Source organism: Podarcis filfolensis (genome assembly GCF_964270895.1).
Source record: "Podarcis filfolensis genome assembly, chromosome: 8".
Taxonomy (NCBI): domain Eukaryota; kingdom Metazoa; phylum Chordata; class Lepidosauria; order Squamata; family Lacertidae; genus Podarcis; species Podarcis filfolensis.
This window is the reverse complement of record NC_139611.1, coordinates 62,032,467-62,058,623: the sequence shown is the minus strand read 5'-3', so window position 1 is coordinate 62,058,623 and position 26,157 is coordinate 62,032,467. Positions and strand designations below refer to the sequence as shown.

At 45.4% G+C, this 26,157-nt stretch overlaps 1 protein-coding gene across 4 annotated transcripts; it reads right to left on the bottom strand.

Annotated features, from left to right (window-relative positions):
• Positions 1-758: 758 nt before the first annotated feature.
• CAP1 (cyclase associated actin cytoskeleton regulatory protein 1) lies at positions 759-25,817 on the bottom strand. Of its 4 annotated transcripts, none has more exons than XM_083625548.1 (13): positions 25,665-25,817; positions 13,881-14,002; positions 13,326-13,426; positions 12,202-12,279; positions 10,224-10,367; positions 9,314-9,399; positions 8,646-8,751; positions 8,348-8,534; positions 5,657-5,847; positions 5,033-5,156; positions 4,470-4,552; positions 3,371-3,514; positions 759-2,200 (listed from the first exon to the last, which is right to left on the bottom strand). In XM_083625548.1, the coding sequence occupies exons 2-13, from the start codon at positions 13,990-13,992 to the stop codon at positions 2,117-2,119; spliced, it is 1,440 nt and encodes a 479-aa protein (XP_083481674.1). In that variant the 5' UTR covers positions 13,993-14,002; positions 25,665-25,817; the 3' UTR covers positions 759-2,116. The 4 variants fall into 4 exon arrangements, with proteins under 4 accessions (XP_083481674.1, XP_083481675.1, XP_083481676.1 ...); XM_083625549.1 differs by having other exon boundaries at positions 25,616-25,742; XM_083625550.1 differs by lacking the exon at positions 25,665-25,817 and adding an exon at positions 25,586-25,613.
• Positions 25,818-26,157: the final 340 nt, after the last annotated feature.

The window sequence follows — 26,157 nt, the reverse complement described above, 5'->3', positions numbered from 1 at the left end:
AATCTAGCAGTAGGTGCAAAACACAAGATCTGCAGTTCAGTAAAGATACTCACTAGAAGAAGCAGAAGTGTCATTTTCCCCAAACTCCCACCTGGGTTCTAAAGGGCAGAGGCTGGATGATGAAGCAATGCTGCATCTTCCAAGTTGCAGTCTACATGCGAGTCTGGCAAACTTGCAGCCCTTCACTTGTTGCTGGATTACATCTGCTACACCATCCCTGATCGCTAGCTCTGCTAGGACTGATGGAAGGAAGTTGGGTAGCCAACAGTTTCCCCACCCATTACATATACTACGTTGGGTTATGCAGACAGTACTCTCTCCTGCCCCTTATGTGTTGCCTCCTCCTCCATTCTTTTAAATTCCAGAATCCCTTCATTTGAAACATCTGAATTATTTCACTACAATCCCTTGGTGAGTGGAGAGATGGCTTTCTAGGGGCTGATGTAGGGAGGCTGTCAGGCTAGTTCAAGACCTTCCTGCCAACACAACAGATGTCAGTGGCCTCTGTGGTAACAGCTTTTAACAAAGCCAGGAAACATTTCCATGAATGCATTTGCCCACCACTACCGCTAGCCACAATGAAATTCTGAGTGAAGCCACAGCAGGCTCTGAGAGACTAGTGTGAAAACACTCCCAAGGACTCCTCAGACAATCTTAAACTGGAAATGTTGCTGAAAGAGAGCAGCATTGAGTCTGAAGCTGTAAACTGAGATTTGCAGCTTTTCTGGACGAAGCGGAGCTTAGGAAGGACCACCATGTTAAGGAGCAACTTGGCATTAACTTTATTCTATCTTCAGTATAATTTTAAGTACATAAGAAAGGTTTTATTTCCACAAGCCTCGGGAGAGGAATACAAGTCACAGGACAGTTTCAAAATAAAAAGAAATTGCATATCTTTTGTTAAGTTTCATTTTAGTGGGGGGGGGATCATTAATGTGGCAAAGAAGGAAATAAGATATGCATATGCTATCCAAAAACACTTATGATTCTGGTGCGCAGGCAACTCCCTTTGGTGGGTCAGTACAGTACCATGCCTTTGGTCTCGGCGCAAGCACTGCAGTGCCATGCTAACACACACACACTGGCCTTCCGGTGGAGAAGAAGCTGAGCAACAGAGAGAAGGACAGCCAGAGAAAGTCTTCCAGACTCTACAGGGTAAATAAGCTCAGATGGAGGATTGGAATGAACTTGTGCTTACAAATAATTAAATACTGGACCTGGAATGAAGAAGACTCATCCCTCCCTAAAAAAAAAAAGAGAGAGAGATGGGCTCCAAGGAAAAACCTGTCCTGGAAAGCCTGGACAACGCTCAGTTGCTCAGAAGAGGGACCCTTTGGGCATAATTTTCCCTTTAAAGGAGGGCTTGAATGGAAGTGGGTGAGCAGCAGTTTTCTAGCCGCTGGACAGACTCCCGGAAGGGGCAAGTGGGGAGCCAGTCCCATGGTAGTCTTGTGGCACCTGTAACTGAGAGGTCTCCCCCAACATCATGGCACAACACAGAATTTTACACTGAGCACGTAAGGGGAAAAATGGGGAGGTGGGGTGGGGGAGGAATGCTATACATGCACCAGTCCTTCAGCTTTTGGTCCAGCAAAGCCATTCCTGGAATCTTTGAACAGCCCCAATTAGATTAAACAGAATGAAGTCAACTCCCTTGTACTTCCCCCAACCCACACCTTCCAGATACACTGTCACACACACATATCACTGGGGACTCTATACCCTGATAACTCGCTTTACTCCAAGAGGAACCGTCTTCCTTTGCTTAAAATGAAAGGGGAAGAGAAAAACCTCTAGAACCAAGTCCTTGAGATACTGGCTCCAGGGAGCACAAAAAGAAAGGCCAGACAGAAGTTGATTGGTGATGCGGGTTTGCCTGACCAAGGGGAAACGCCACACTTTCCTGCTGATCAATTGATAGAAGCAAATGATTCTGCCACCCTACCCCAAATCCTAGCCTGAGGTATTTTCAGTGAAGGCAGGTAGGCAAGTCTCTCGGGGAGAAGACAGAAGCAGATTGAGAGCGGAAAAGGTACAGGAAAATCTATAAATCATCCCAAAAAAAGCAGATTTGTCCCACAGCAGTGGTGGGGCGAATGTCAAGCGCCAGGTCAACTTATCCAGCTATCTCCGTGACAGTGGTGACTAACTTCTGCCCGTTCCACTGTGTCTTGAATTGTTCTGGGATTGGGAACTCATTCTAGGGGGAAACAAAATATTGGAGTCAGTAACATTTACATGGAAATGACTTGCAGAGACGTACAGCTTTCAAAGCCCCTGTGTGCTCTCTGTCCTTTAGTACAGCTACACCTCTAACACAAAAGCTTACTGCCATCACAGGGAGAGCCTTGCTGGATCTGATCAAAGGCCCATTTAGCTCAGCATCCTGCTTTTCAAGAGCGGCCAGCAGGATGCTTCTTGGAAGCCCACAAGCAAGGTACTAATCTGCCTGGCTGCTCCCCTCCCCCTCAATAACTGGCATTCGGGGACAACACTGTCTTGAATGCAGACCTTCCACTTACATATCTTGTCTAAATGAGCTGCATGCCAGGGGTGGAGACATGAGAAAACTGCAGAGGCGCCTAATTCAGCAACAAACCTATTAACATCCCATTCAATATATCAACTTAAAAAACAGAGCAAGTACCAAATTAAGCCAGGTCTGGGAATCTCCAGCCTAAGGGGCTAATTAGATCTGGCACAGGTGCCATTTTGGCCTCCAAAGCCATGTCCCCCTACCACATACCTGACTTCAAATGCGATGTCAAGTAGATGCAGCTGCCAAAGCACAACTGGGGCCCTTAAAGTATACTCTAGGATGCCTGGTGGGATCTGCAATGCAGCCAGCCACCCACCCATCCAAGAGGAGCATGAAGTTGGCACTAATCAGCAGTAGCTTGGCTGGGCTTGGAATCTTTGTAGTGGGGCTTGCCATGCTACAGAGAAGAAACTATTCATCTGACACAGTGATACCAGGTTATGACAGGTGGGCAGGGCCCGTTCCACCTGTCAAAGTAGCATGCTGAGGGTGAGGGAATGCAGGATTCAGCCTGTCAGATGGATCCAGTTCTCCACCCCAATATTAAGCTCCTTAGAGCTTTACTTCTTGATTCATGCTCCTTAATCCTAAAAGTGTGGTGCAGATGTACACTGATCCCAACCAGTGAAAGCCTGCCTCCCTTATTAAAGCCTGGGCTTCTGAAAGGCAGCTAAAATCATTTTGGCAACACAGCTCTTCAGCCTGGTGACTTTTGACCACGAGCTATCCCAAGACGGCTTCTTCCCAATGTCAGCAACAACCACCATCCACAGCAAAGTGGCTTTCTCCCAGCATCTGATTTCTACGCCAAGTAACCAGAAAGAAACTTACAAAATCACCACTGTCTGTAGGAACGAGGACGTTCATCTCTGAGGACTTGGCACTGACAATCTCACATTCTAATGAGTTCTTGCTCAGGTAGACGTGACAACCGTCTGTCTTGTTGATGGAAATGGTTGGCACTTTACCCAACACCTAGCAAGAAAGGCAAGGATGTTAGACATGGCTAGAGCAACTACCACCCTACAAGTCTGAAAGCAACACAGGAGTTCACTTCTCCTTGTTCTGAAAACATCATTATCAATACTCTTTATATGTACTCTTTATAATATCATATACAAATAATACATCAATGAAGACAATGGATCCATCAATAACACATTCAATTATCAATAAATCATAAAACAGTAGTGTGGTGAATCTTATGAGCGAGGGAAACAAAATTCAATATGTTCTCTTTTCAAGCTCTGAGTGGCTTGTACTTCAAGTGCCACTTGCTCTCAACGTGAACCTGGCCATCATCTTTGGAGGTACCCTTTTTTGTCTCATTACCAAGATGGCAGGACCCAGGAAGCCAAGACTGGGGTTTCCACAGGATGCAATTGCCCTTCCTTGGAACACCCTCCATGGAGAGGCCTGCCCAGTGCCAACTTTGTTATATTTTCAGCACCAGTTGAATACTTTTTATTCGTCCATACCTTTTAAAGCTGTGTTTAATCCTATAGGTTGCCATTTTAAAACATTTATCCTAGCTGTTAGTATTCTGTCCTTTGCCATTTTTTAATGCAATGATAATTGTTGTGCAGGCAACGCCCTCCCCCATTTAAATGGGACTTACGTTCCAAGGTACTGCACAGTTAAGTGAAATCGCAATTGAAAAAGCTGGCAAACACGCCGTTCCACCCCTTTCTGTGACGTTTTTGGGCCACTTCTGGGTTCGGAGCAATGTGTGCGCGCGTAAGGGTTGAGGAGCAAGATGGGCTTCTAATTCTGTTAGGGAATCTGAAGACCCTGAATCCCCCCTCAAAGACTACTTCTTCTTGCTCATCTGTTTAAGAGTTCCGGCTCTTCAAAAGAGGCAAGGCAGAGTGAGGACCATTACGAGGTTAAGGGAAAACAAAACTGGGTGGGGGCGAGGGAGTGCAATTACCTGAACTTGGATATCCCGACTGTTGATGATCTCAACAATGCCCACCACATCATCAAACACCAGACCTAGCTTCTTGCAGTTATCTACAAAATAGAGGAAAAGAAAACAGAAAGGACCATTAAGGACATTTTCCAGTGTGGCTGAAGAATACTTCAGCAAGTCCTGATTTAGCTACCCATCCATTGGGTGCTCCAAGGTAAGTCACAACAACAGCACTCTTCATTTGCAGTGCAAGGGTAATTTTTGGGAAAGTGATAAACTAGGGAGGGAAACCCCATGGGGTTTGGCTGCACACACCAGTTCCCCACTTATTATCAGGAAGACACTTGTGGTGAACCCTATTTGACTGAGCAGGATTTAACTCCCTGCTTTTCAGCTGTTGTAGTTGGGAGGCCTGGGGTGTTAAATCCTGCAGGGAACTGGTGCATGAAGCCAACAGTGAATTGAATCAGAGAATCACACCCACCTCCCTTGGAGTGGCATGAGCTGATTGGTGGGCAGGAGTTGTTGGTTTCTTCTTTTTTTAAAGCCTCCTGCCCCAGCCCCAGCTGATAAGAACCTACCCAGTGTGATGGAGTTGATCTTCCCCTTGATATGGAGTGTACTGTTCATGCACTTGTAGACGTAGGCCACCTGCTTCAGCTCTGTGTCGCTGATCACCAAGTTGGAGGCATTTTCTTGGTTCTCCTAAAGAGAAAGGGGGAAAACAAATGCCGCTCATTCCAGCCCCTTCCCTCCTCGGATACGCTTATGACCTGCAGATGTGCCTGATGGACAGCAATGAGCCAGCGTCTCCTTACAAGACTCTCTTATTCAGGTCAGGTATGGGGAACCTCTGGCCGCCCAGACTCCAATTCTCATCACTGGCCATGCTAGCTAGGGCTGCTGCAAGCTGGAGTCCAACACCCAGAGGACAAAGTTTCCCTCCGTCCTTCTTTTAATTTATTAAAACAAAGACTAAAGGTGCTGCTTGAATTAACTGGACAGCAGACTTTAATAAGTACTCTTAAGAACTGCAGATGACGTGCCTCTTCTAAGATGCTGCCTGCTTCAAAATGCATGCATAATCTAAATGAAAAATACAATTCAGATTTTTCCACCTTCTCATATGAAATCGCAAGTTATCCATGGCAGCGGGGAGTCTTTTGCGTGGGACCCTTGCAACGCCCCAGCCCCTCGGAACTCACCACTCTCCATTTCTTGCCTTCCAGCTCCAGCACGGGAGGCTCCTTCTTTGCAGGCAGTTTTTGGGAGGCGCTGACAGGACAGGCTGGCTTCGGAGCCATGAAAGGCTTTGGTCCCGTCCGCATAGGACCGCCTGGGTTCTTCAGCGCTGGGTTCTTGTGGGTCTTCATCTCGTCCGACACGTGCTTCAGGCCTAGGAGGGAAATTGCCATTAACGTCCATTTTGAAGATGCCACCAGCTTTAAGAGCTGCCCCTCAGCCATGGCCAGCAGCTACTCTTCCCCACCCAGGCGCTTCCATTCTTGTGGCAGCTTTGCAGTGTGGGAGCATCGCAGTGCAGCTCCTTCCCACACCACTTATCAGCAGCCCCAGGCACAAGCCTTTCCCACGCTTGAGTCACCCTTTCTAAAGCTTCAGTACATCTGACATTACCCCCAAGCAGAGCTTCTCTGCCGCTTCTCTACCACAAGGGCAATGTCAGAGCCAGGCCCAAAGAGCCGCTTCTTACGAACCAAGAACTTCCCCCTGAAACCACCACAGCCTGCATCAGACCACCAGCCATTTGTGCCTTGTAGACAAATTTAGTTCCCATTTCTAGCTTGACACCAATTGGTTGGCTTCAGTGCTGCTTTTACTCAAAAAGCTCAAAATGAATTTCAGCATGGAAGTATAGAAACCAGGGTTTATAACACCAATGTAATGTGATTAAAACAAAACAAATTCAAAGTAAAATTGCTATAAGCCTCAGGAAAAAATCCACTACTACAAACATATTGTAATGTGTCATATGCTGCTTTCCCCAAAAAACTGTGTCGCTAGGGATGTCATTTTCAATAAAGAGCCCCACAAACCAGGGTCCATAACCAAGATGGTCTAGTTCTGCCCATTCTTCTCTCTCTGGCTAGCTGAAGGGCTTTCAGCAGTTCTCTGGATCTATAAGAATGGAAAGCTTCTTGGTCTCCATCCGTTGCCCCGCTATAGCATCAAGTCCTCAATTCTTAGAGACTTTTGTTTCTAAATAGCAGGCACATACACTGCAGCCTGTGTGAGTAGTAGCGAGTGGAGGGCTGGTTCAAATGCCATCTTGACCAAGGTGCTTTCCTTTTGTCTAATTCACACTCAGCCTAACCTACCCCACAGGGCTCTTCCAAAGATAAAAAAGGATGATACACACTGGATTTAGAGGAAGGAGTGGGTACAAGTTTTAACCACGTTAAAAACCATCCCACCCTAGGAAGGAAATCTCTCACTCCCATCTGCTGCTGATCTAGACAGCCAGTAAAAGAGCTATGGAAGAGTGAAACAACTCATCACATTTTTAGGGTTTAAAGCTGTTTACAATACGTGCAGAGCATGCCTGACATTTTATACTTAACAAAGCAGTCTTTCCTCAGCTTACATGAAAACAGAGACTCAGTGCTCCTAGTGGTATGTGATGTGAGATGTCCCTTTCTCCCCTCCCCTTATTTTTGCTTCTGTCACTGGCAGTCATATGATTGGTGTTGCGCTTAAAATGATCCAATAAAATAGCTTTAAAAGCAGGTTCACGTTCTTGACGGTTCAGCAGGCACCCCATTTGCATCCAGAAGCCAAAAGCAGTGGCTTCCAGAGCCACAGGGAGATCTCTGCATTGGCTTACTGCATTGCAGTATGTGCAATTTACACACAGCACTGTCCTCCATGCATGCCCTCCCCCACAACTACCTGCAATCTAATTGGTTTCACTTGATGAAAAGAAAAAAAGAGGAATTGATTGGCTTAAGGAAGAATATACTGGAGATCAGAGATTAGCTTCAACTATTTGTACAGGTTACCATGCAGGGGCTGGAGATGCCAAAAATTAAACTCCATCAATTCCCCAGAAAGGCAGTACAAAAGCTTTCCTCACTATATTTGGGTTTCTTGAACCATAGGATACATAAAATTAAATCTTTTGCATATCATCAACCCTCACCAAGCCCAGCATTGGAGTCCTCTAATGATAATAATATATATATTTTTTATTTATACCCTGCCCATCTGGCTGGGTTTCCCTTTCCACTGGGTTTCCCTCTTGGCCACTGCATTTCCCAGGGTGCAGATTTCTCCCATCTTCACTAACCACAAAGGTATTTTATGGACCCACTTCTGCTACCTCTACTCCTTATCCAAAACAGTCAGGTTGCTTTCTCCAAGGAAAGGACATTCTCAAAATTCATGTTTTGCACACTGAAGTTGAGTGGCCTGTTTAGCAAGCAAAACTGGTTTAGGGAATTATGACCCAAGGGTTTTTTTTTGTGGGGAGGGGGAATTCCTCAAGGGGGCGTCATGAATCAGAATACAGGAAACTGGCATGTAGACACAACAGAACATTCTGTACACTCAATACATCAAAACACACTAGCAGAATTAGCCATGCATTTCTGCTGCGTCAGTGAAAAGCTATGCAAATTCACTTTTAAGAACAGCTTGTAAAAACCAAGATAACCAAGAAATCCTCTAGGGCCATCTGCAACAAGACCATGGGTACAAATGCATCTGTATGGTTCAAAAGATGGGACTACGCTGGACCTTGTCCCCAGACACTGGAGCGAAAGGACCCCTGCAGATCACAAAGGCTTTGTATAGAAGGGTTGCAATTTCTATCCCAAGTGAGTTTGCTTAGAGCACAGCCATTTGCTCACCTTGCCATTCCATTAACTAATTTCACCTACCGGAAGTGATAGCCTCTCCCTGGTTGATCTGGGCAAAAAGTGCGGAACGGGTTGCAGGGTCATCTGAGCCAGAATTTGTTGAGGTGGGAGCTGGAGGGGGTGGAGGGCCAGGTGGCGGGGGTGGGGGGCCACCAGGAGAAGGAGCTGCTGCTCGGGATCCATTTCCTGAATCAGTTAGAACAGGTCCCTGGAAAAGGGGATGGGACAGGAACAGAAAACAGAAAACAGAGAAATGTCAAGAATAATAAATGCAAGAGTTCTGTGGTGCCTTGAAGATTAGCGTTCAGCCTGTACTCACCGTTTTGCTCCAGGTCAGCCCAGTGGTGTGATACTCCTTAATGTACGCCTGCAGCTCTGTCCAGATACTCAGATAAGCTTTCACCCAGTCCACATGCTTCTTATCTCTAGGAGAAAGAGGAGCCAGGCAAACTAATTGGTCTAGGTAAGGGGGGATATTTGAAACTCCACTTGCAACAGGAGCCATAGATTTCCTACCCTCCTGCTTTGCAGATGGAACTTTTCACAAACTGACTATTCAGAGCTTTCTGGGAATGAAACCCTGCACTGCCCCCCGCCACTACTCAGGTTCCCTCATTTTCTACGCAGTCACAGCACCATCTCTCTCCCTGCTCTTCTGTATGGTTTCATTAACAGCATTCCAAAAACTTTGCACCTCAGTAACTCCACACCCTTGCATTCTCATTTTCCATGAACTGTCTTCATTTCTTAGCATTCCCTTTTAAAAGTGGAGCCCTCCTTGAGTGGTCGATTTTAAGAACATGCCACTCCCATTCCAAAAATGGTTAGCCACCTCCTGCTGTTAGGAATCTGAGGGAGATGAGTAATTTTTTAAAACTAAGTGACGCAAACATTGGAATGTGATCCAATGCCGCCTCCTCTCAAAATCCTCTGCTGCCGGCAGCACCCCATGGCTCCCCATCCCCCCAAGAGGCAAGCAACACTTACACATCTTTGTATTCCTTGAGGATCCGGTTGCTATAAAACATGGCGGCATCAGTCATTTCCTTCACGTAAGGGCCTGGTTTGGGAGCCTATGAGAAGACAGTGCGTCATTAGAAAGTAAAAGTTCTCGCATTTCACCCAGAAGCTTTCAAAACCTACCAGAGTTATTTGGAAGCTGACCCTCTGAGTGAAATGGTTTAAGGACCAGAAGTCAAGCTTGCCAGGAGGTAGTGGACAGAGACGCCATCCCCAAACCCAGATAACAGAGGCAAGGCCGGAAGTGCAGTTTGAAATCTTAAAACTGCATCTGGATGAGAGAAAATTAGGTGACAAGGACCAAGTAATCTCTCAGGAAATACAAAAAGAAACCAGAAGCTTATGGGCACAAAACCAACTTATTGTTAGTTCCATATCATTTTAATGGCAACGACTTTCCCCTAATTCAAGGGTGGGGAACCTGTACTCCATCACCTCGAGGCCACAACTACCTTTGTCCGCAATCTCTGGCTATACTGGCTGAGAATCCAACAGTATCTAGTGCACCTCAAGAATCCTTGGAAGTGTAGTCTGGAGGGATTGTTGAAGCTTCTGTTAAGAAAGCCCTGCCAAATCATACAAAACTACAACTCCCAGGTTTCCCTGGGGAAAGTGAATGACTCTTCGACCAGATTGACACTACCAACTAAAACTGCCCATGTGAGAAAGGTACCTTCAGGGGGGGAATCATGCTATCTGTGCAATATTTTCCTCCTAGCATGTGTCCATGTACAGAAATTGAGAAGGGCTATATTTTAAAAACAAAGCTACAGACATAAGAGCAGCTTAAGGAGCTTCAGGGAGGCCTGCTGGCCCTTTGAGTACCAGAACCGCAGAACAAATTTTGACAGAAAAGCACCAGTTCCTGAGCCCTTACCATGGCGACCCAGCCTAATGCAGGGATGCTCTCACTAACGGTTGAGAGGTGATTGAAGAGTTTGCTGCCACGGTTCTTCTCCTGGAAGTTCTGGACCACCTGGATCTTCTCGGATATTGGCTTCAGCACAGATGAGAAGTTGTTCTGCAACAACAAAATTACAGAAGATAAGCCGAGCAAGGTGTGAACTGCTTAAGCCTGCTGGTCTCTGCCGTCATTTAGATTGCCTGCCCCGTCAGTGGACAGATTTGCACATAAAGCTAAGTCAGGGTTTGTTTGATGATCCAAACCCTGCCCAGCAACCTAACTATGGTTTGTTTACTGTCAAACCATAAGCTGAACCATGGTTTACTGCTGACCTATGAACCTTGGTTAGCTTTTTAGCTATGGCTTGGCATTCTGTGTGAAACTGGCACCCTTCCTTAACCATGGTTCCACCCCAAACGCTCACAAAGCTACAAAGGCACAAGGCAAGAGCAGCTGGGAAACAAATCCTGCTTGTAAAAAACAAGTCATAGCTAAATCATGACTTAAGTTATAGTGTTGTGCTAACCAGGCCAGTGACAGTATTATCCATGTATTAAAGATGCTGGGAGAAAGATGATCCTAATCTTCGTCAAAGGTGCTCAAGATAGTGTATAGAGTCCCCACCCCCCATTTTAACCTCACAGTAACTCTGCAAGGCTGGTTCACACCAAAGAGAATGAATGGCCTAAAGTCACCCAGCATATTTTACAAGTGGTTTTCTTGGGGGGCGGGGGGAGGCATGTACACCACCTTGAGCTCCTTGGAGGAAAAGCAAAATATAAATGAAATAAATACATTTACCTACCGCCTTTGTCAAAGCAATCAAGCATTTTTTGTAATTCAAAATGGCAAGACACAAGAGGAAAATTGAGCAAGGAAGGAAGAGGAAAATAAGCAAGTGCCAGGTAGCAATTGTTTCACTGTGATATATAAGTTAGTTGACTGATCCATAGTAGGCACTTCTGGGGAAGGAGGAACAAAGTAGCAGATAGGCCAGGTTCTGTACATCATGTAGTCACGCAAGAAAGGAAGGTACTACTTTCCTACCAAACCCTAATTCCTTCTCCTGGACAGGAAGGTGTTATGGGATAATCCTACCAACGTACACACCTGGTACCACCATTTGCTAAATCCTGTTTAGGATTCACTCTAAATTTATAGATTTTGGCTTCCCGGAAAATGAGTCCTTGTCTTGGAACAGGCACTTGCAATGCCCCAGCACCCACGAAGCCATGCCATGCTGCCTGCAAATGGTCTCACTGTGTCCTGCCATCTAGAGGTCCTGCAACTTTCTTCCTATCCCTGAGGTGTCTGATCTGTGGTCCTCCGTATCTTGTTAGATTCGAACTCCCATCAGCCCAAGCAAACAAGGGAGCCAGTAGTCAAGGACAATGGGAGTTCTAGTCCAGCAATATCAGGAAGGACACAGGCCAGCCATCCTTGCCCTATGCAAATTAAGGGGATGGGGTAGAAAGCTTTATTACCAAAAATGTCTAGTGGGAGAGGGTAGCCCACTCCCTGACAGTAAAGGAGTTTTTGGCAGTAGCAGACTCTTTCCACCTCACCAGCCACTCTCTCTCTCTCTCTCTCTCTCTCTCTCTCTCTCTCTCTCTCTCTCTCTCTCTGTGTGTGTGTGTGTGTGTAGCTTTTTCCTCCCATGCAAGTCAATGGAGCAATTTTTGTATTGGGAAGGAGCTGTGTGTGAGAGAGAAAAAACAGAAAATACAGAGCATGCACCACAAAGTGGGGGTGCTTCGAAAATGTGGTGACTGACCACACCCCCACAGCTGACCACGCCCACAACCCTTTTCAACAATCCCTGGCTAAAAGCAGCTGGGAATCCCCACTCAGAAGACCACTTTTTATATCCTTTGGAAAAAGGAATCTAGTTTCCAGCTGCACCTGCCCTTGAGCTTCACTGCTGAAATACAAGGGGTTTCCCCAGACTTACCGCTGTGGGTTGCTGGCACTGAGATGCTGTCACCAGGAGAGCCCTCTCTGTCATCAACCCTGCATGCACCATGTCAGCCTTGGAGGAGAAGAGGATACCAAGAGGTAAAAGGGGGAAAAGGTGTGCATGAATTAGTTGCATATATATTGCTCATGGGGTGGTAATACACTGACAAAAAGAGCACCAGTTGTATCCAAGGAGGATTGTGTTGCACATGTGATGGTCAATTTCATATTAAGAGCCAAAAGCTCTGAAGTATCAACTGCAGCAGCTTCATTATAAGACTGACTTTCTTCTGTATGAGTTTGGGAGGCCTGGAATATGGATAAGAGTGTGTATTTTCTAGTTCCTATATTGTATACTTGATACTCCAAAATCACTCTTCCATAACGTCAATCAATTTGATCAGCCCCCGTTTATTCAGGCAGTTTTATTACTTTGTTTTAATCTTCTTCCAAGTGTGTAGAGTGGGCCACATGTCTCCCTCTATCTCAACCCGGTTCATCCTTAGCACATCAGAGAGAATGTGATTGCCCAAAGTCAACCCACGTGTTTCATGGCAAGGGGGATAGTTCAACCCAAGTCTTTGTGATCCTAGTTCAACACTGTAGCCAGGGCAACTTTTCTAGAAAGAGAGATGCCGGAACTCACCATGAACACCTCTCTTGTTCTCTTATAATGGCAATGGTGCCGACCTGAGAGGTGCCAGAACTGAGTTCCAGTGAGTTCCAGGTGAAAAAAAGCCCTGACTGTAGCCACCTGTCAGATGCACTTCCCTTTTAACAGCTGTTGGTATTGGTGAAGTAAGAGTGATTTGGGGCATTGCCAGTGTTTTTAAATAGACTGACAATTTGTAGACTTCTGTTAGAGCCATTGTGCACTACAGTCTCTGGCAAAAAATATTCACATGGTTTTGAGACACTGCCGAAAATAACTCCCTGAAAATGTGTACACATAGACTATGGGGGGATGGATGGGCAAACCACAGATAAAACATTTACTGCACCACTTCCAACTCTCGGGGGGGGGGGGGTTGGAACATTAGCCAGCTACTTTCCAAAACCTAAATTTTGAGTGCAGCAAGCAAATGTTCTCCCCAAACAGGAAGGAAGCCTGAGCCTTACGTGTTTTTGGACATCACCGCCAATTTCTCTGCTGATCTTCATGTATTCAGCTACTGGACCCGCCAAGAGTATGTCAAAAGCCTGTACATACTCAGCTATGTCTGTAGAAGAATGCAAGCAAGTCAATCATGAGAACCGAGAGACAGCAGATGGATTTGGTTTGAAACATTTGCAAGTCATGTTTTGCAGTAAGCATCTGTCCTCCACTCCAGCCCCTCCTTTCCCGGCCGCAATGCACAAAACTTTGGCAGAGCACTCTAGGTTTATTAAAATCCTTGCCTGTTAGCACCCAAGTCTTGGCTCTAATTAGATTTTTCACTTTTAAAAGGAAGCAGCTGGACTCTAAGTAAAATGCCAGTATCATTGCTGACACCAGAGTAATGTGACGCCAACGTTTAGCTGCTGAGGGTTGACAATTAGGGAAATTCACTTCCTCTTCCTTGCATATCCCAATCTGGTTTACACAAAGTCAGCTGCATGCACTGACTTTCCTACTAAGTGGGAGAAGTTAAAGTAATTCATCCTGAATACACTGGTCAAGTCAGGGCCTCTCACCTTTGGAAAGGCCATCTCCACAGCCGCCCTGCGTGCCAGGGCCATGGGACATCATCTCCAAGCGGCCCACAGCTCTCTCCAATCGCTCCACAAGACCGTGCAGCTCTGTCATCTCTCAGCACCTGCAAAGTTAGACCATACATTTAGAGGAAAGCTTGACGGAGCCAATATTAATATAGATTTAATCAAAGGGCAATCTTGTACCAATCTCAGACTGAAGTGAAGAAATGGCAATTGAAGACTATTTACTTACTCTTGCTTACCGTACCTTTTTTGGGAACAACTCCCTGCTGAAAACAAACAAGGTCCTGGCCAGAAGCTCTGGGTCCACCACCCAACAATTGTAAACAAAGATAACTTCCCATTTTACCTTTTTTGGTGCACTTATTTAATTGCAGGTACTACATTGTAACTAGTGCCCCCAAATGAGTACAGTATTCTGTTCCAAAAGATTCTGGTCCTGAAAACACAGCGGCCTGTCTCTGACCAAGTCATACTCAGAATAGTCCCCCGGAAATCATGACTAACTTGAGTCCATTCATTTCAATGGGTCAACTCCAAGCATGACTCAGTATCAAGGAATCATAGAATTTTAAAGTTGGAGAGGACCAAGAGGGTTGTCTAGTCCAACCCCTTGCAAGGCAAGAATCTTTTTGCCCAACATGGTGCTCAAACCCACTGAGATTAAGAGTCTCATGCTCTACTGACTGAGCTATCTCACAGGCTCTGAGTTGTAGTTGAGTTGTGTGTGCACTGACACTACAGGGGTAAGGTACGCATGTATTTTAATGAGCCCTGGACACTACATGTGTGTCACAACACCTACATTATTAGGAGCTGTGCAACAGGCAGACACACAATTCTCTGACCTCCAACAGCCACTGGCTATCTTGGTTGAAAGATCACAGCCAAGCTGTGCTTTTGTGCCCTCTAGTATGGAAAAAGGGCTCAAGGTGAGCCTAGGCCATGGGCCTGGGCTGGTGATAGCAATACAGACTCAAGGCTACAGTGAACACAAGACCACCCCAAGTTTCATCTAGAGCAGGATATGGTCTAGATTCAGGATATGATGTGAAGGCACATGAGGCCACCACCTTGCTGAGGTTAAGCAGGCCTGGTCTGTCAGTGCCTGTATGGGTGTCCATCTGGAAACCACATGAATGCCACCCTGGGTCCCATGACAGAAGATGGATGGGATATAAATGGGAAGAAAAGTAATGCAGCAGCCTGTTTCTGGATGCGGGCAGCCTGATCCTTTCAAGACCCCTGCAGAGCCTGAAAGCAACAGCCCTTGCACCTGATATTCAGAGGTACCCTACCTCTGGATGTCCCCATTTAGCTACCCAAGCTAACAGCCAAAGGCAAACCTGTCCTCAATGAACTTCCCCAATCCATTTTTAAGGGGCATCTAAATGCCCACCACATTATGAAACCGTTCCCATAAGTTTATTATGCATCAAGTGAAATAGCTTTTTGTCTTCCCTATTAGATTCTCTCTTCTCCTTGGCTTCCAGGTAATGAGGCACTTTTATCAAAACTAGTACTCTCCAGATGTGTTTGACTACAAATCCCATGCTGACGAGGCCTAAGAGTTGTGGTCTGAAACGTGTGGAGAGCACCTGGTTGGCAAAGGGTGAGTTAGACAGTCACAGAGTGCTTTCAAACCCACATAAGAGGTAAGCAACCCAAGCTTCCTCGCTCTTCTCATCTAAATGTACAGTACAGGATCTGTTTAGAGCCAAGAGGAGGGAGGGCAGGCCTAAATGAGTATCATAGAGAAACCTAACACTTCTGGCAAATCCTAAGGGCTTGTCAAGGGTTGCAGTGGCTCCTCTCTTCTCCAATCAATAGAGGGACAGAGTCATAAAGCTTACCTGAGGCAGACACTATTTTAAAGCAATCGCAAAACCATCGAAACCACCCAGTCCCAACCATGGCGGACAAATTAGCATAGGAGGCCTACTACACGGGCCAAGACAAGCCAGCTGCCCAAGATAATGAACAATGGCATCCCTGTTCATGCTTTTGCACAGGACCTTGTTTTCCAAGAAATGCCGAAGGAGAATGGATTTTGGCACGCGAGTTTTGCTAGCTGCCTCCTGTTACAGGAGCACAAAGTCTGTCTGTAGCCTTCTAAATGGGAGACCATTTCAAGCTTGCTTGCCTCCCTCCCTCCCTAGTGTGATGGGAAAGCCTGGAGGAACTGGCAGCTACTTTTTTTTAATCGCTTAGGTCATTTGCACAATGAATCACAGCCATCATTTGGAGCATGAATCACCACCCCAGGCCAAGAGCAGAATTCCCTTATATGCCTTAAGAGCTCAGAACGAAGCCAGGCAACGTTTCACTTTGCAATCACTGGCTGTGGCGCAGGACATAAAGGAGGGGGAAACACTTGCTCAGCTATACTCCAGGCTTCTTTGCACCTTAAATTCCAGGCGGATGCAATTAGCTGTACAGCAACTTTGCAGTGTGTCTGTGCAGTACTCATGGGGGTTGTGCAGCTGCCCTTTCAGGGTCCAGTCAAGACACCCAAGCAAAGCGTGGAGAAGCCAGCAGCTTAACAAAAGAGTGTCTGCGGTTAGGGATGACCCATATTTCACAGCAGCTGTCAGTGGAGCAGTTTGTGCTGTGCTGCAGTCCATAACTGCCATGGGAAGCGACAGAGGCAGGGCCAACAGAGCACAGCAAACAAACAAGCAGTATGTCAATTATGACTAGAAAGCCTGGAAACTTAACCGTGGTTTATATCAATATTGTATTTCTGTTTGCAAGTTCTGCTGAAAAAGAGAGAAAAGAAAAATTGTTTTACGCACACTCACGACTCAGATACTTTTAAGAATCATCAAAAGACCCACTAAAGACACAACTGAAGTCCGATGCAATGTTATTCTTCTCCCCACACACGTTGGCCTCAAAAAAGAGGAAGAGGACAGCTTCCTTCCTGGAACAGACTGCTCTTCTTGACTTCCCCTTTACAGAGGGGCAATAGCGGCTCCTCAAAGGCTCCATCTCACCCCCTCCTCTTCAACTAGATCTCGTTTGCATGCAACCCCGACACTTGTTCACACAGCAGAGGGCAAGCTGCCTCTCAGAGTGCAAGAATGAACAGAGACATACCTCTTTGACATCAACAAATTCAACAGATCACTGTTGTTGAGGGAGGAGTCAGAAGATTAAAGGTGGAATGTGAAGTAGCACCAAGGAGGTTGCTCCATTAGCACAAACATTTCTGTTTGCCTGATAGAATGATCTCCCCTCTCCTCCCCAGGAGCTGTTCTAGGTGGTTTTCCTAATGCCCCTCCTCAAACAGACCTGGTGGGAGAAAACCCTACTGCACTAGTGGAAATCCTTGCACTGACTTCCACTAGCGTACTGGGTTGAATCCAGACCCAAGTACCCTTCCAGATTTTCCATCCAAACTTACTGGACACTAGGATAGAAACCACAGTCCATTCTACCCAGCAGAAGGAACCTAATTAAGTGCTTTGCTAAAGAGGGGTGAAGGTGGAGGAACAGTTTTACTCTGATTTGTTCAGAACTTTGGCAGCTGAGCACTCCTGGGAGATGTGCCACAGCTCAGTGGTAGAGCAGCTGCTTTGCTTGCAGAAAGTTGTAGGTCCAATTCCCAGCACCTCCAGAAATTGGTGAGAGAGACTCCTGTCTGAAACGCCAGTAAGTCACTACCACTCAGTGGAGACAAGTACTTGGTCAGATACAACCATGGCCTGAGCTAAGCCTGGAACTGTCACCACACACACATCTCAGATGCTGGAAGGAGAGTCAGATGTTTTTTGAAGTTGGGAAACAACTGCAAAGCAGTTCTGACTTGTGTGTAGCTGCTTACAGCTGCCCACATCTGGAAATGATGCAACCTATATGCATAGTAGCTTCTCTTTTATGTAAAGAGCTGTAGGACTTTTCTGACAACTCTGCTCACAACTCAGTAGCTTTTATATGGGCCTGGCCAGATATTCATACTAGCTTACCTATGCTTGGATGGCCTCAAAGAGGCAAAGAACCAACTTACTAGAAAACAGGCCTTCTATCCTGTTTACCCAAACGCAATCCGGAGGTACCATGAGTGGATCTTTAAAAGCCCATGCCAGCAGTGATAGGATCTCAGACCCATTCATACTCCTTCTGGAGACATACACACACAAACATTTTACTCCACTTTATGATGATAACCCATCTAACAAAACGTGGGACCTTCCACTGCTTCTTCTGCTTTATGCTAGACTACTTTCAGCGACGGAATTGCAAGCTGTCATGCAAGTCCAACTCAAACTCTGCATCAAGAAGTCACGGAAAATGGGAGTTACAGCCCAGCAACACCAGGCTCCCCACCACTACTCTATAGCATCATCATCAGAAAGGCGGGATATGTGCTTCCATCTGCTGAATTATATGGTTAAAGTTGAGAGCAGCCAATTCTAAAGCAGCTGTAAATGGGTCAACATGAACAGTCATCTTGTCCACAGCCAGACATCAACAGGTTGATGTTAAGTGCTGGACTTGAACTGGGGAGACCCAGATTTGACCCCCTATTCAGCCCCTAAGTTCACTGCATAACCTGTGCCAATCATTTGATCCCAGAATTACTTACTTGTGCAAGTGCTGGAAGGATGAAATGGGGCAACTCCAAATAAACTTACTCGAAACAAAGGGTCAGGCTTGCAAAAAAGCCTGATCTGGTTTGCCTGTGGTAAGTCGGCCACAGAAGTTCCTAAAATTGATTCTTTTAGGCCACAAGCATCTAAATTAGGTTATGTGTGGGCGGGCAGTCTAGTAAGATTTTCATAGGCCAGTACCTTGTCAGCTTCAGTAGGTGAAAGCTTTTTTGCTCGACCATAAACTTTAATGCAGTGGTCAATCTGTTTGCGAGGCTGCGCAGAATACAGAATACAGATGTAAGTCACACGAGGCCACCCTAGCTGTAACCGGCCCATCCATTACACTAAGATTTATGACACAGACCCTTAAAAATTTCCAGTCTAACAACCACAGGCTAAATCTCCTTCATTCCTAGTTTTTCCATTTCATGAATAATTCTATAAAAGAATGCAGGAAGGGGGTGGAGTGGGATTAGGGTAATAATTGGTTCTGTTTCTTTGTATGCATCCATTTGAAGAGAGTACGAAAATCAAAATGCAGCTGAACATCTTTGCTACAGGCCTTTCTCTGCGCTGTCTGAATATGCTGAGACTTTCTAGACATTTCAATAGAAGAATTTGTTTGTAAGTGATTAATGGTTAATGGAACAGACAGAGGTGCCGTTCTGCTGCATTCCATATGGGTCTGATCGGATTAGAGCCCCATTACCCTCTCTCTGATTGCATTTCAGATATAGGGATTACTTGCTCCTTGAAAGCTTAGAAGCAGAGTGGCTTCTAACCCAGAGGAATTTGACAAGCTGTTGCAGGTCTGTCTGCGGTGGAACATGAGGCCTCCTTGAAGTGGACCACTAAGAAAATAAGTTCCTGATCACCAAGAAGCTAATGCCTACCTCCAGAATGTCAGACTTCCCTAGTTCTCCCTTGTGGTCTTCCAAGAGATTTTGCAACATGCAGACCAAATGTATCTGAAGCCAGTTCTCAAACTACAACTCTTGGAAATATTTATATTCTTGGCATTGTTTATAAAGGCATTGGTCCTGGACTCAACTTAACTGCTAGTGATACATGCTCTTGTAGAAAGATGATGAATTCATAGAAGCACATATCCAAGCATCTCTACATGAAATTTAGGAAAAGCACGGATACTGAAAGTCAGCATTAAGGAAACAAACAATGGTTAAAATGCCAAGGGTACAAAAAGAAACCATGTCTTCCGAGGGCATCTATAGGAAGTCCAGTGAGACCTGCAAACAGAAAGCCATGGAAAATATCTAAGCTGTGGTTTTGTCAGCGCACACGCAACAATGATTAGCCAATGCCAACTATGGTTTGCAAACACACTCCAAAGCATGTAATATAGTTGTTAACCTCTAAACTGCCAAAGGACTGTTTTTACTTCAAAGCATGGTTTCATGCCCAAATTTGTGGCTAGCCCTTAATTACTGAAACTTTAGATATTGAGACCCACTGCTAACAGAAAACAAGCCACATTAAACATCATGACTGCATATGGATCAAGTGGTTCAACATTATCATTCATATCTGGTTTTATTCTACCGTATCATGTCTCTTCACTGTAACAGAGTAATTATTTCAACCCCTACATCTACTGCCAAGGAGCTCTTACACAAGTGTTACTCAAATACTAATATGCCCCTCAAGAACTCCTGATTCACTAAAAGTGCCTGAAAAACAAATATGTTCTGAGGCTGGGGTATGGTTTAGAGGGTTTTGTTGCCTGGGGTTGCACGCGTTGTTTTATTTAATGTTTGTGAATTCTTTTGTTATGTTGTAATTAGTCATTTTTCCATTTTGTATGCCACCTTGAGCATGGTTTGAACTATGGAACGATGGCATACAAATAAAATTATGTGTGTATGTATGTAAAAGGTAAAGGTAAAGGACCCCTGGAAGGACTTCGGCCTTTGAATGCTTTTGTTGCAACAAGTGCTGTAGCTCAAACTGGTATAGTAATGTTGCCTTCAAGAACTTTAGTATGTGCAGTGGGAGGTGGGGTAGTGGAGAATAAAGCCAGCTGGATTCGGTTTTTCTGTCATAGCATAGTTTTTAAGAAGACACACTTTAAAATCTTCCAAGCTGCATTGCTTTATATCGCAAGTGTGTAATTGATGCATGCAAAAGATGCTCACTAGTATTCCACATCTTAAGATCATTTGAGAATTCATTACCATTCCAAAACACAAATGCAACGACTACACTCCTCTTCTCCCAAGTATAAATTCTTGACATGGGGCCTCACGCACCTTGCCCAACCCTACAGCTTGCCTTGCTTCCGTTATCAACCGCATAAGCAAAAACCACCAGACATGCTTTGCTCCAGAAAGAGAAACTAAACCACATTTTATTGCCAAAGCCGTGCTAGGCAGTGAGCAGCAACAGTGGAGAAACAAAAGGAGTGTAACACGAAGCCAATATGCAGAAAGAGGGCACCACCCCTGAATTGCATTAATGCACCTAACTTGAGTACTCTTTTCCCATTTGTGCCAAAGCCATATGTTTACTAGAGCTGGCAGCAGGATTCAGAGTCATGCTAGCCGATACTTGCAGGAAGCTTGAAATGCCCACTGAACACATTTCACATCAGAATGCATCTAAAATTCCCCGGAGCAAATCCTGTTGACCTGACAATCGCATGAGCAAATCTCATTTATTTACCTTCATGGGTATATATGGTGCTATACAGAGCAATGTTTATTTACAAAGTAAGAAACTTCTCTGTCCCCAGTAGTCTGCAGTCAAAAAGTTTGCAATGGGAGAGAAAGAGAGATTCCTGTAATGTGGGATGATCTGAGCATGTATGGTTTTGCAGGCACAGACTTTGTTCCAGCTGCAAATACTTAGCCTTAGTTTCAGTTGGGGATAAGTGTGTTGGCCATTTCTTTCTAAAGACAACATACTATAGTTATTAATGTAGATATCTGTCACTCAAGCAGTTAAGTAAAAGTCAATATTCACACAGTCATTCGTTCCTAATCCTTTGTAGATAAAATCATTAAAAACCCTTGAGAGAGTCAAGGGTCCAGGGAAAAAGAAGGGTCTTACAGATTTGAAGAGCAAGATGGTGGGATGTACCCTTTTGTAGGAGAAAGCTACAGTCAAACCTCAGTTGTCGAACATAATCTGTTCTGGAAGCCCGTTTAGCTTCCGAAACGTTCGACAACCGAGGCGTGGCTTCCGACTGGCTGCAACAGCTTCCTGCACTCAAGCGGAAGCCGCATCGGATGTTTGGCTTTCGAAAAACGTTTGAAAACTGGAGCATTTATTTCTGGGTTTTTGGCATCCGGGAGCTGAAACGTTCCAAAACGGAGCCTTTCAGGAACCAAGGTTTGACTGTATAAGGAGCAGCAAGAAAATGGCCAAATTTCAAGGAGGCGTTGGCAGGAAAAGTTCCTAGCAAATTGAGCTCACAGAATTTTACCAGAGATGCACAAATGAGTCACCAATACTTGTATTTTTTTTACCGCACTTGTACTGCATCCCTTCTCCAAAGAAGTCAGCATAGCATACAGAAGTCTCTCTCATTTTATTCCAACAACCCTGCAAAGTACGCCAGTCTGAGACATAATAATGAGCACAGAATCATCCAGTGAGCTTCATGCTTATTTTTACATTTCTATCATGCAAAATCAGTGTATATAATTATAAGCTCTTGCTGGGCCTGCAAGATTAAACACAATTTTTTACATACAGGTTACAAGACCAGTCAAGAGAATCTTGCAAGCAAGTTTCGATATGAAACATTTCTGTTACTCTAGAAAGTCTGATGTTTCTTACAGTTTAGGAAAGCGTTGTGCAGATGCACCTGCCTGAGAAGGGAGCGCCAATGAGATGGTGCCACTACAGGAAAGGCCCATGGTGTGGCCGTCATCTTTTGTACTTAAGCCGAAGAAGAGGATTAAGCAAACCCTCAGTCTCTCTCATTATGCAGCAGGACAACTAAACCCAGGCTTTTCCAGCCCAAAGTTCAATTCACACTCCTCTAAACAACTCCTTTGAAGAGAGAGCCCAAATCCACCAACAGCAAAACCTTCCATTCCAAAACATTACAAGAGCCTTTGACTGAACGAATTACAGGCTGCTACCAAATATTAATCCAGGAAGTTGTCATAAAGCAATCTGGGTCTATGTCCTGCCTTAATGGAGGACATCTGTAAGTAAATCTCTTTACATTAAACTAAGTTTGGTAGATAAGTGCACCTGGGAATCATTATTTCCTCTCATACAACTATGCAACTGGTTTTCACTTGGCTCTGTTATATCTAGTTAAGAACCAGAAACAAACAGTACTAGTTTCCTCCTCTCTCACTCTCACATTTGTGCTTACCCTTGGAAGCATGCATCTCACGCAACTGATGACTCAGTGGAGGAGGATCTTTGGCCAAGAGTTCCTGACTAACTGGGAAACACAGCAGTTGGGAAGCAAAGTGTCTCTAGTGCCAGCGTGCTGCAGAGAAATGGGCAGAAGTCTGCAGCTTCCTTAGACCACAGGGCAAAGGCTTCTATTTTACAATGTCAGAGCTCTTCTGAAGCTTGGATTGAGGACACTAAATATGCATCTGCTGGCATGTAGCCCCTGCCCCAAAGGGAGGGGGAGGCAATTCAACAGCAATTACATTTAGCATAGCTGCCCTGCTGAATTAGACCAAGGGTCGGCTAATCCATCATTTTGTTTCATCAAACCACATGCCTCTGGGAAGTTGAAAAGCAATGTATGGAGATATCTCCCCCTCTTTATCCCCAGTTCCTGATATCCAAGTGCACAACTTCTGAGCCAACCAGTCCCAAATATCTAAGCTAGTGGCCACCACCCTATCATGAATTCCGTAAGTTAAATATGTTTTTGTGTTTGTCCAGAGCCTACAGCCAGCCAGACAAATTTATACCTGCATTGTTTTTTTAGATTAGGTTATAACATTTTAAAAACAGGTGTTAAAAAGTTAAAGCCCATGACTATGAGGAGAATAGGGCCGGTTCAAAATTATTTTATCTCAGGCATCAAAGACCAGGGCAAATAGGCACACCTTCAGCATACCATGGAAACTACATTGTGAAGGTGCAACTGACAGCTTAAAGTCAGCTTATGCCTAGCCACCATTAATAAGACAAGATACTGACTCCCAATTAAATCCCCAAGCTCCTCCTACCAAGATAAAACCTTACTCCAATTCGCACTATGCCTCCAAAACCAACCCAAATCTTTCATGGAACCAAAATACACTTTTGTATTCCACCACTCATCTGCAAACCACCGCCTCCTGTTATTTTCATGCCCAGCTAGCTCTCTCATCCATCACCTCTTCAATTCACAACATGACAGACAAGATACCCAGAAGAATTATTTATGTTTACTGTAGCCTATCCACAACTGGTTGGCAGTTGGTTATGTAGTATAAATTAATTCCTGCTGTAAATCTGCTTCCTTCTTTCAGGATCAGGCACAGCAAACCATTTTATAGCTCCTTTTAACCCCCAATACAGTTACAAACCTTCCCACCGTACCTAGTATATGGGCTCCTAACCTGAATTCCAGCTATACTCTTTCCATCAGAAGGTGCTTTTCAGACAGTATATAGACTCCTCGCTTTTCAGAATCACACACACGAAAGCATACTTCCTACTACTAATAATTAATATTGCACACTCTTCACTGTAAGGTCCAAGGGTGGGTTACGTCTAAAAAGATAACACAGTACAATAAAACAAATAAAACAAACCTGCCCTTAAGTACGATACTATACAACACAAGACACCAGATACAATGGGTTGAATTCAACATAGTGCTAAGGAGATTGTCTCTTTTTCCGCCCCCAACACGCTGTTCTAAGGTTCTCCCAACCCTCCTCTGCAGATATGAAGAGGGTGAAAAGGTGGGTTAGAGTTCCACGTTGGGCAAAAAATTCCTGCACTACAAGGGGTTGGACTAAACGACCCTTGTGGCTTCTTCTAACTCTACAATTCTATTATTCTATTAAAAAAAACAGAGTAGAAGTCAGGGGAGTCCTGTTGCACTAGAATAAACCACTGTGCTACTTTCCACTAGTGCAACAATTTAGTTGAATATGACATGCCAGACTACAGATAGGGGAACACTAACAATAAAAATTCAACTGCCAAAGGCAGAAAAGAGATCTGCCCTCAATAACCGCCTACAGCTGTAAATAGGTAGTGTATGACACACTTCTATAGAGAGGAAGTTGCAGTTTCGGGATCATTACAGAGAAGGGTCTCTGGTAGGCCATCACCCTCCTCACTGCCAAGGGTTCAGCCCGCCAAAATCAAACAGGATGTGTTGAAATTGAGCATCCTTACTCAACCTAGCGCGCACACACACAGAAACACTTCGCTACACAATTTGTCATAATTGACTGTGGCTTGCTAAAGTTCTAAAGACAAATCAAAATGCACAATGCATACTAGAAAATAACTGCTGTTTCCATAGGTTTCAGAGGTTTTCAAATTCAAATATCCAGACCCTTTAACTCCTGGTGAAGCATTTAAATAACTAAAAAAAAATTTTAAAAAATCCCCCCAAACCTTACAAGGGTGACCAGACCTCCAGCTACACAGAGCCAAATAACAGTCCTGAACAACTTAACAGCTCGCCTTGTCACCTTAGCCACTTGACACAGCAGTTCCTAAGGCTGTAATTCCCATGCGCTCCCGAGCGTTAAGCCCTCTCCACCCAACGCAACTTTCTCCGGAGAAAACACACACATGACTGCAATGCAACTCAACATGTTCAAAATCCTCCCTTATAATAGGCAAATACCAGAGATGACAGCGACCTGAATGCCAGGGTCGTTCCTCGCGAGGATAAACCGGACTGTCAAGCATGTGGCAGAAAAGCGTCCCTTCCCGAGAAAATTAGCGCAATAATTGGGATTATTCTTGACTCCATCCATGCAGACACTCTCCGCCCCTCCTCCCTGTCCCCGAAGTAGCACCTCAGACACTCGTTGCTTCAGCCTCCCCCCCCAACCCTTTCAGACGTGCATGATACTGACCACTCAACCCCCGTCCCCTCCTTATCCTCCTCCCCAAACACCTCAGTCAAATACAGGCTACCCTCGGGAGCCTCAGCTGCCGCTGCCTTACCTCGCTCAGCCACGCAGGGTGTGTCTCTCTCGCTCTCCCACCCACTCACCTCTGCCCAGCTCGCCTCTTCCCGGCTGCTCCACTTCCGCCTGGAGACGCCCAGTAACCCTACCCGCACCACTTCCGGCCTTACCGGAAATACGCTCGCGAGGGCTTGTCTGCAACTAGAAGAAGGCGCGCGAGACGGCCAGAGTGAAGGAGGGGGCGGGAGCGGGAGGAGGCGGGGAGAAGAGCAGCCACGCCTCTCTAGTTCGGGTCGTTCGGGAGGGAGGCTGGCGATTGGGCAAGGCGCGGTGAACGAAAAGGAGCGGGACAAGACATGGGGCGTGGTTTCTGGAGAGGGAGGTTCGCGCGAGGGAAGGGGCGGGCTTTGAAATTATGATGGACAGTAAGCAAGGGAGGGGTGAAGGGAGGAGTAGGCATAGCAGGGTAGGCAGAAATTTAGGTGGCGCAGCCTTCCCTGACTCAGAGACGGAAAGAGCTTTACCTGTTGGATTTCTGCCAGCCAGGCACGCGCTGGCCATCTGTGTGTGTTTTGCAGG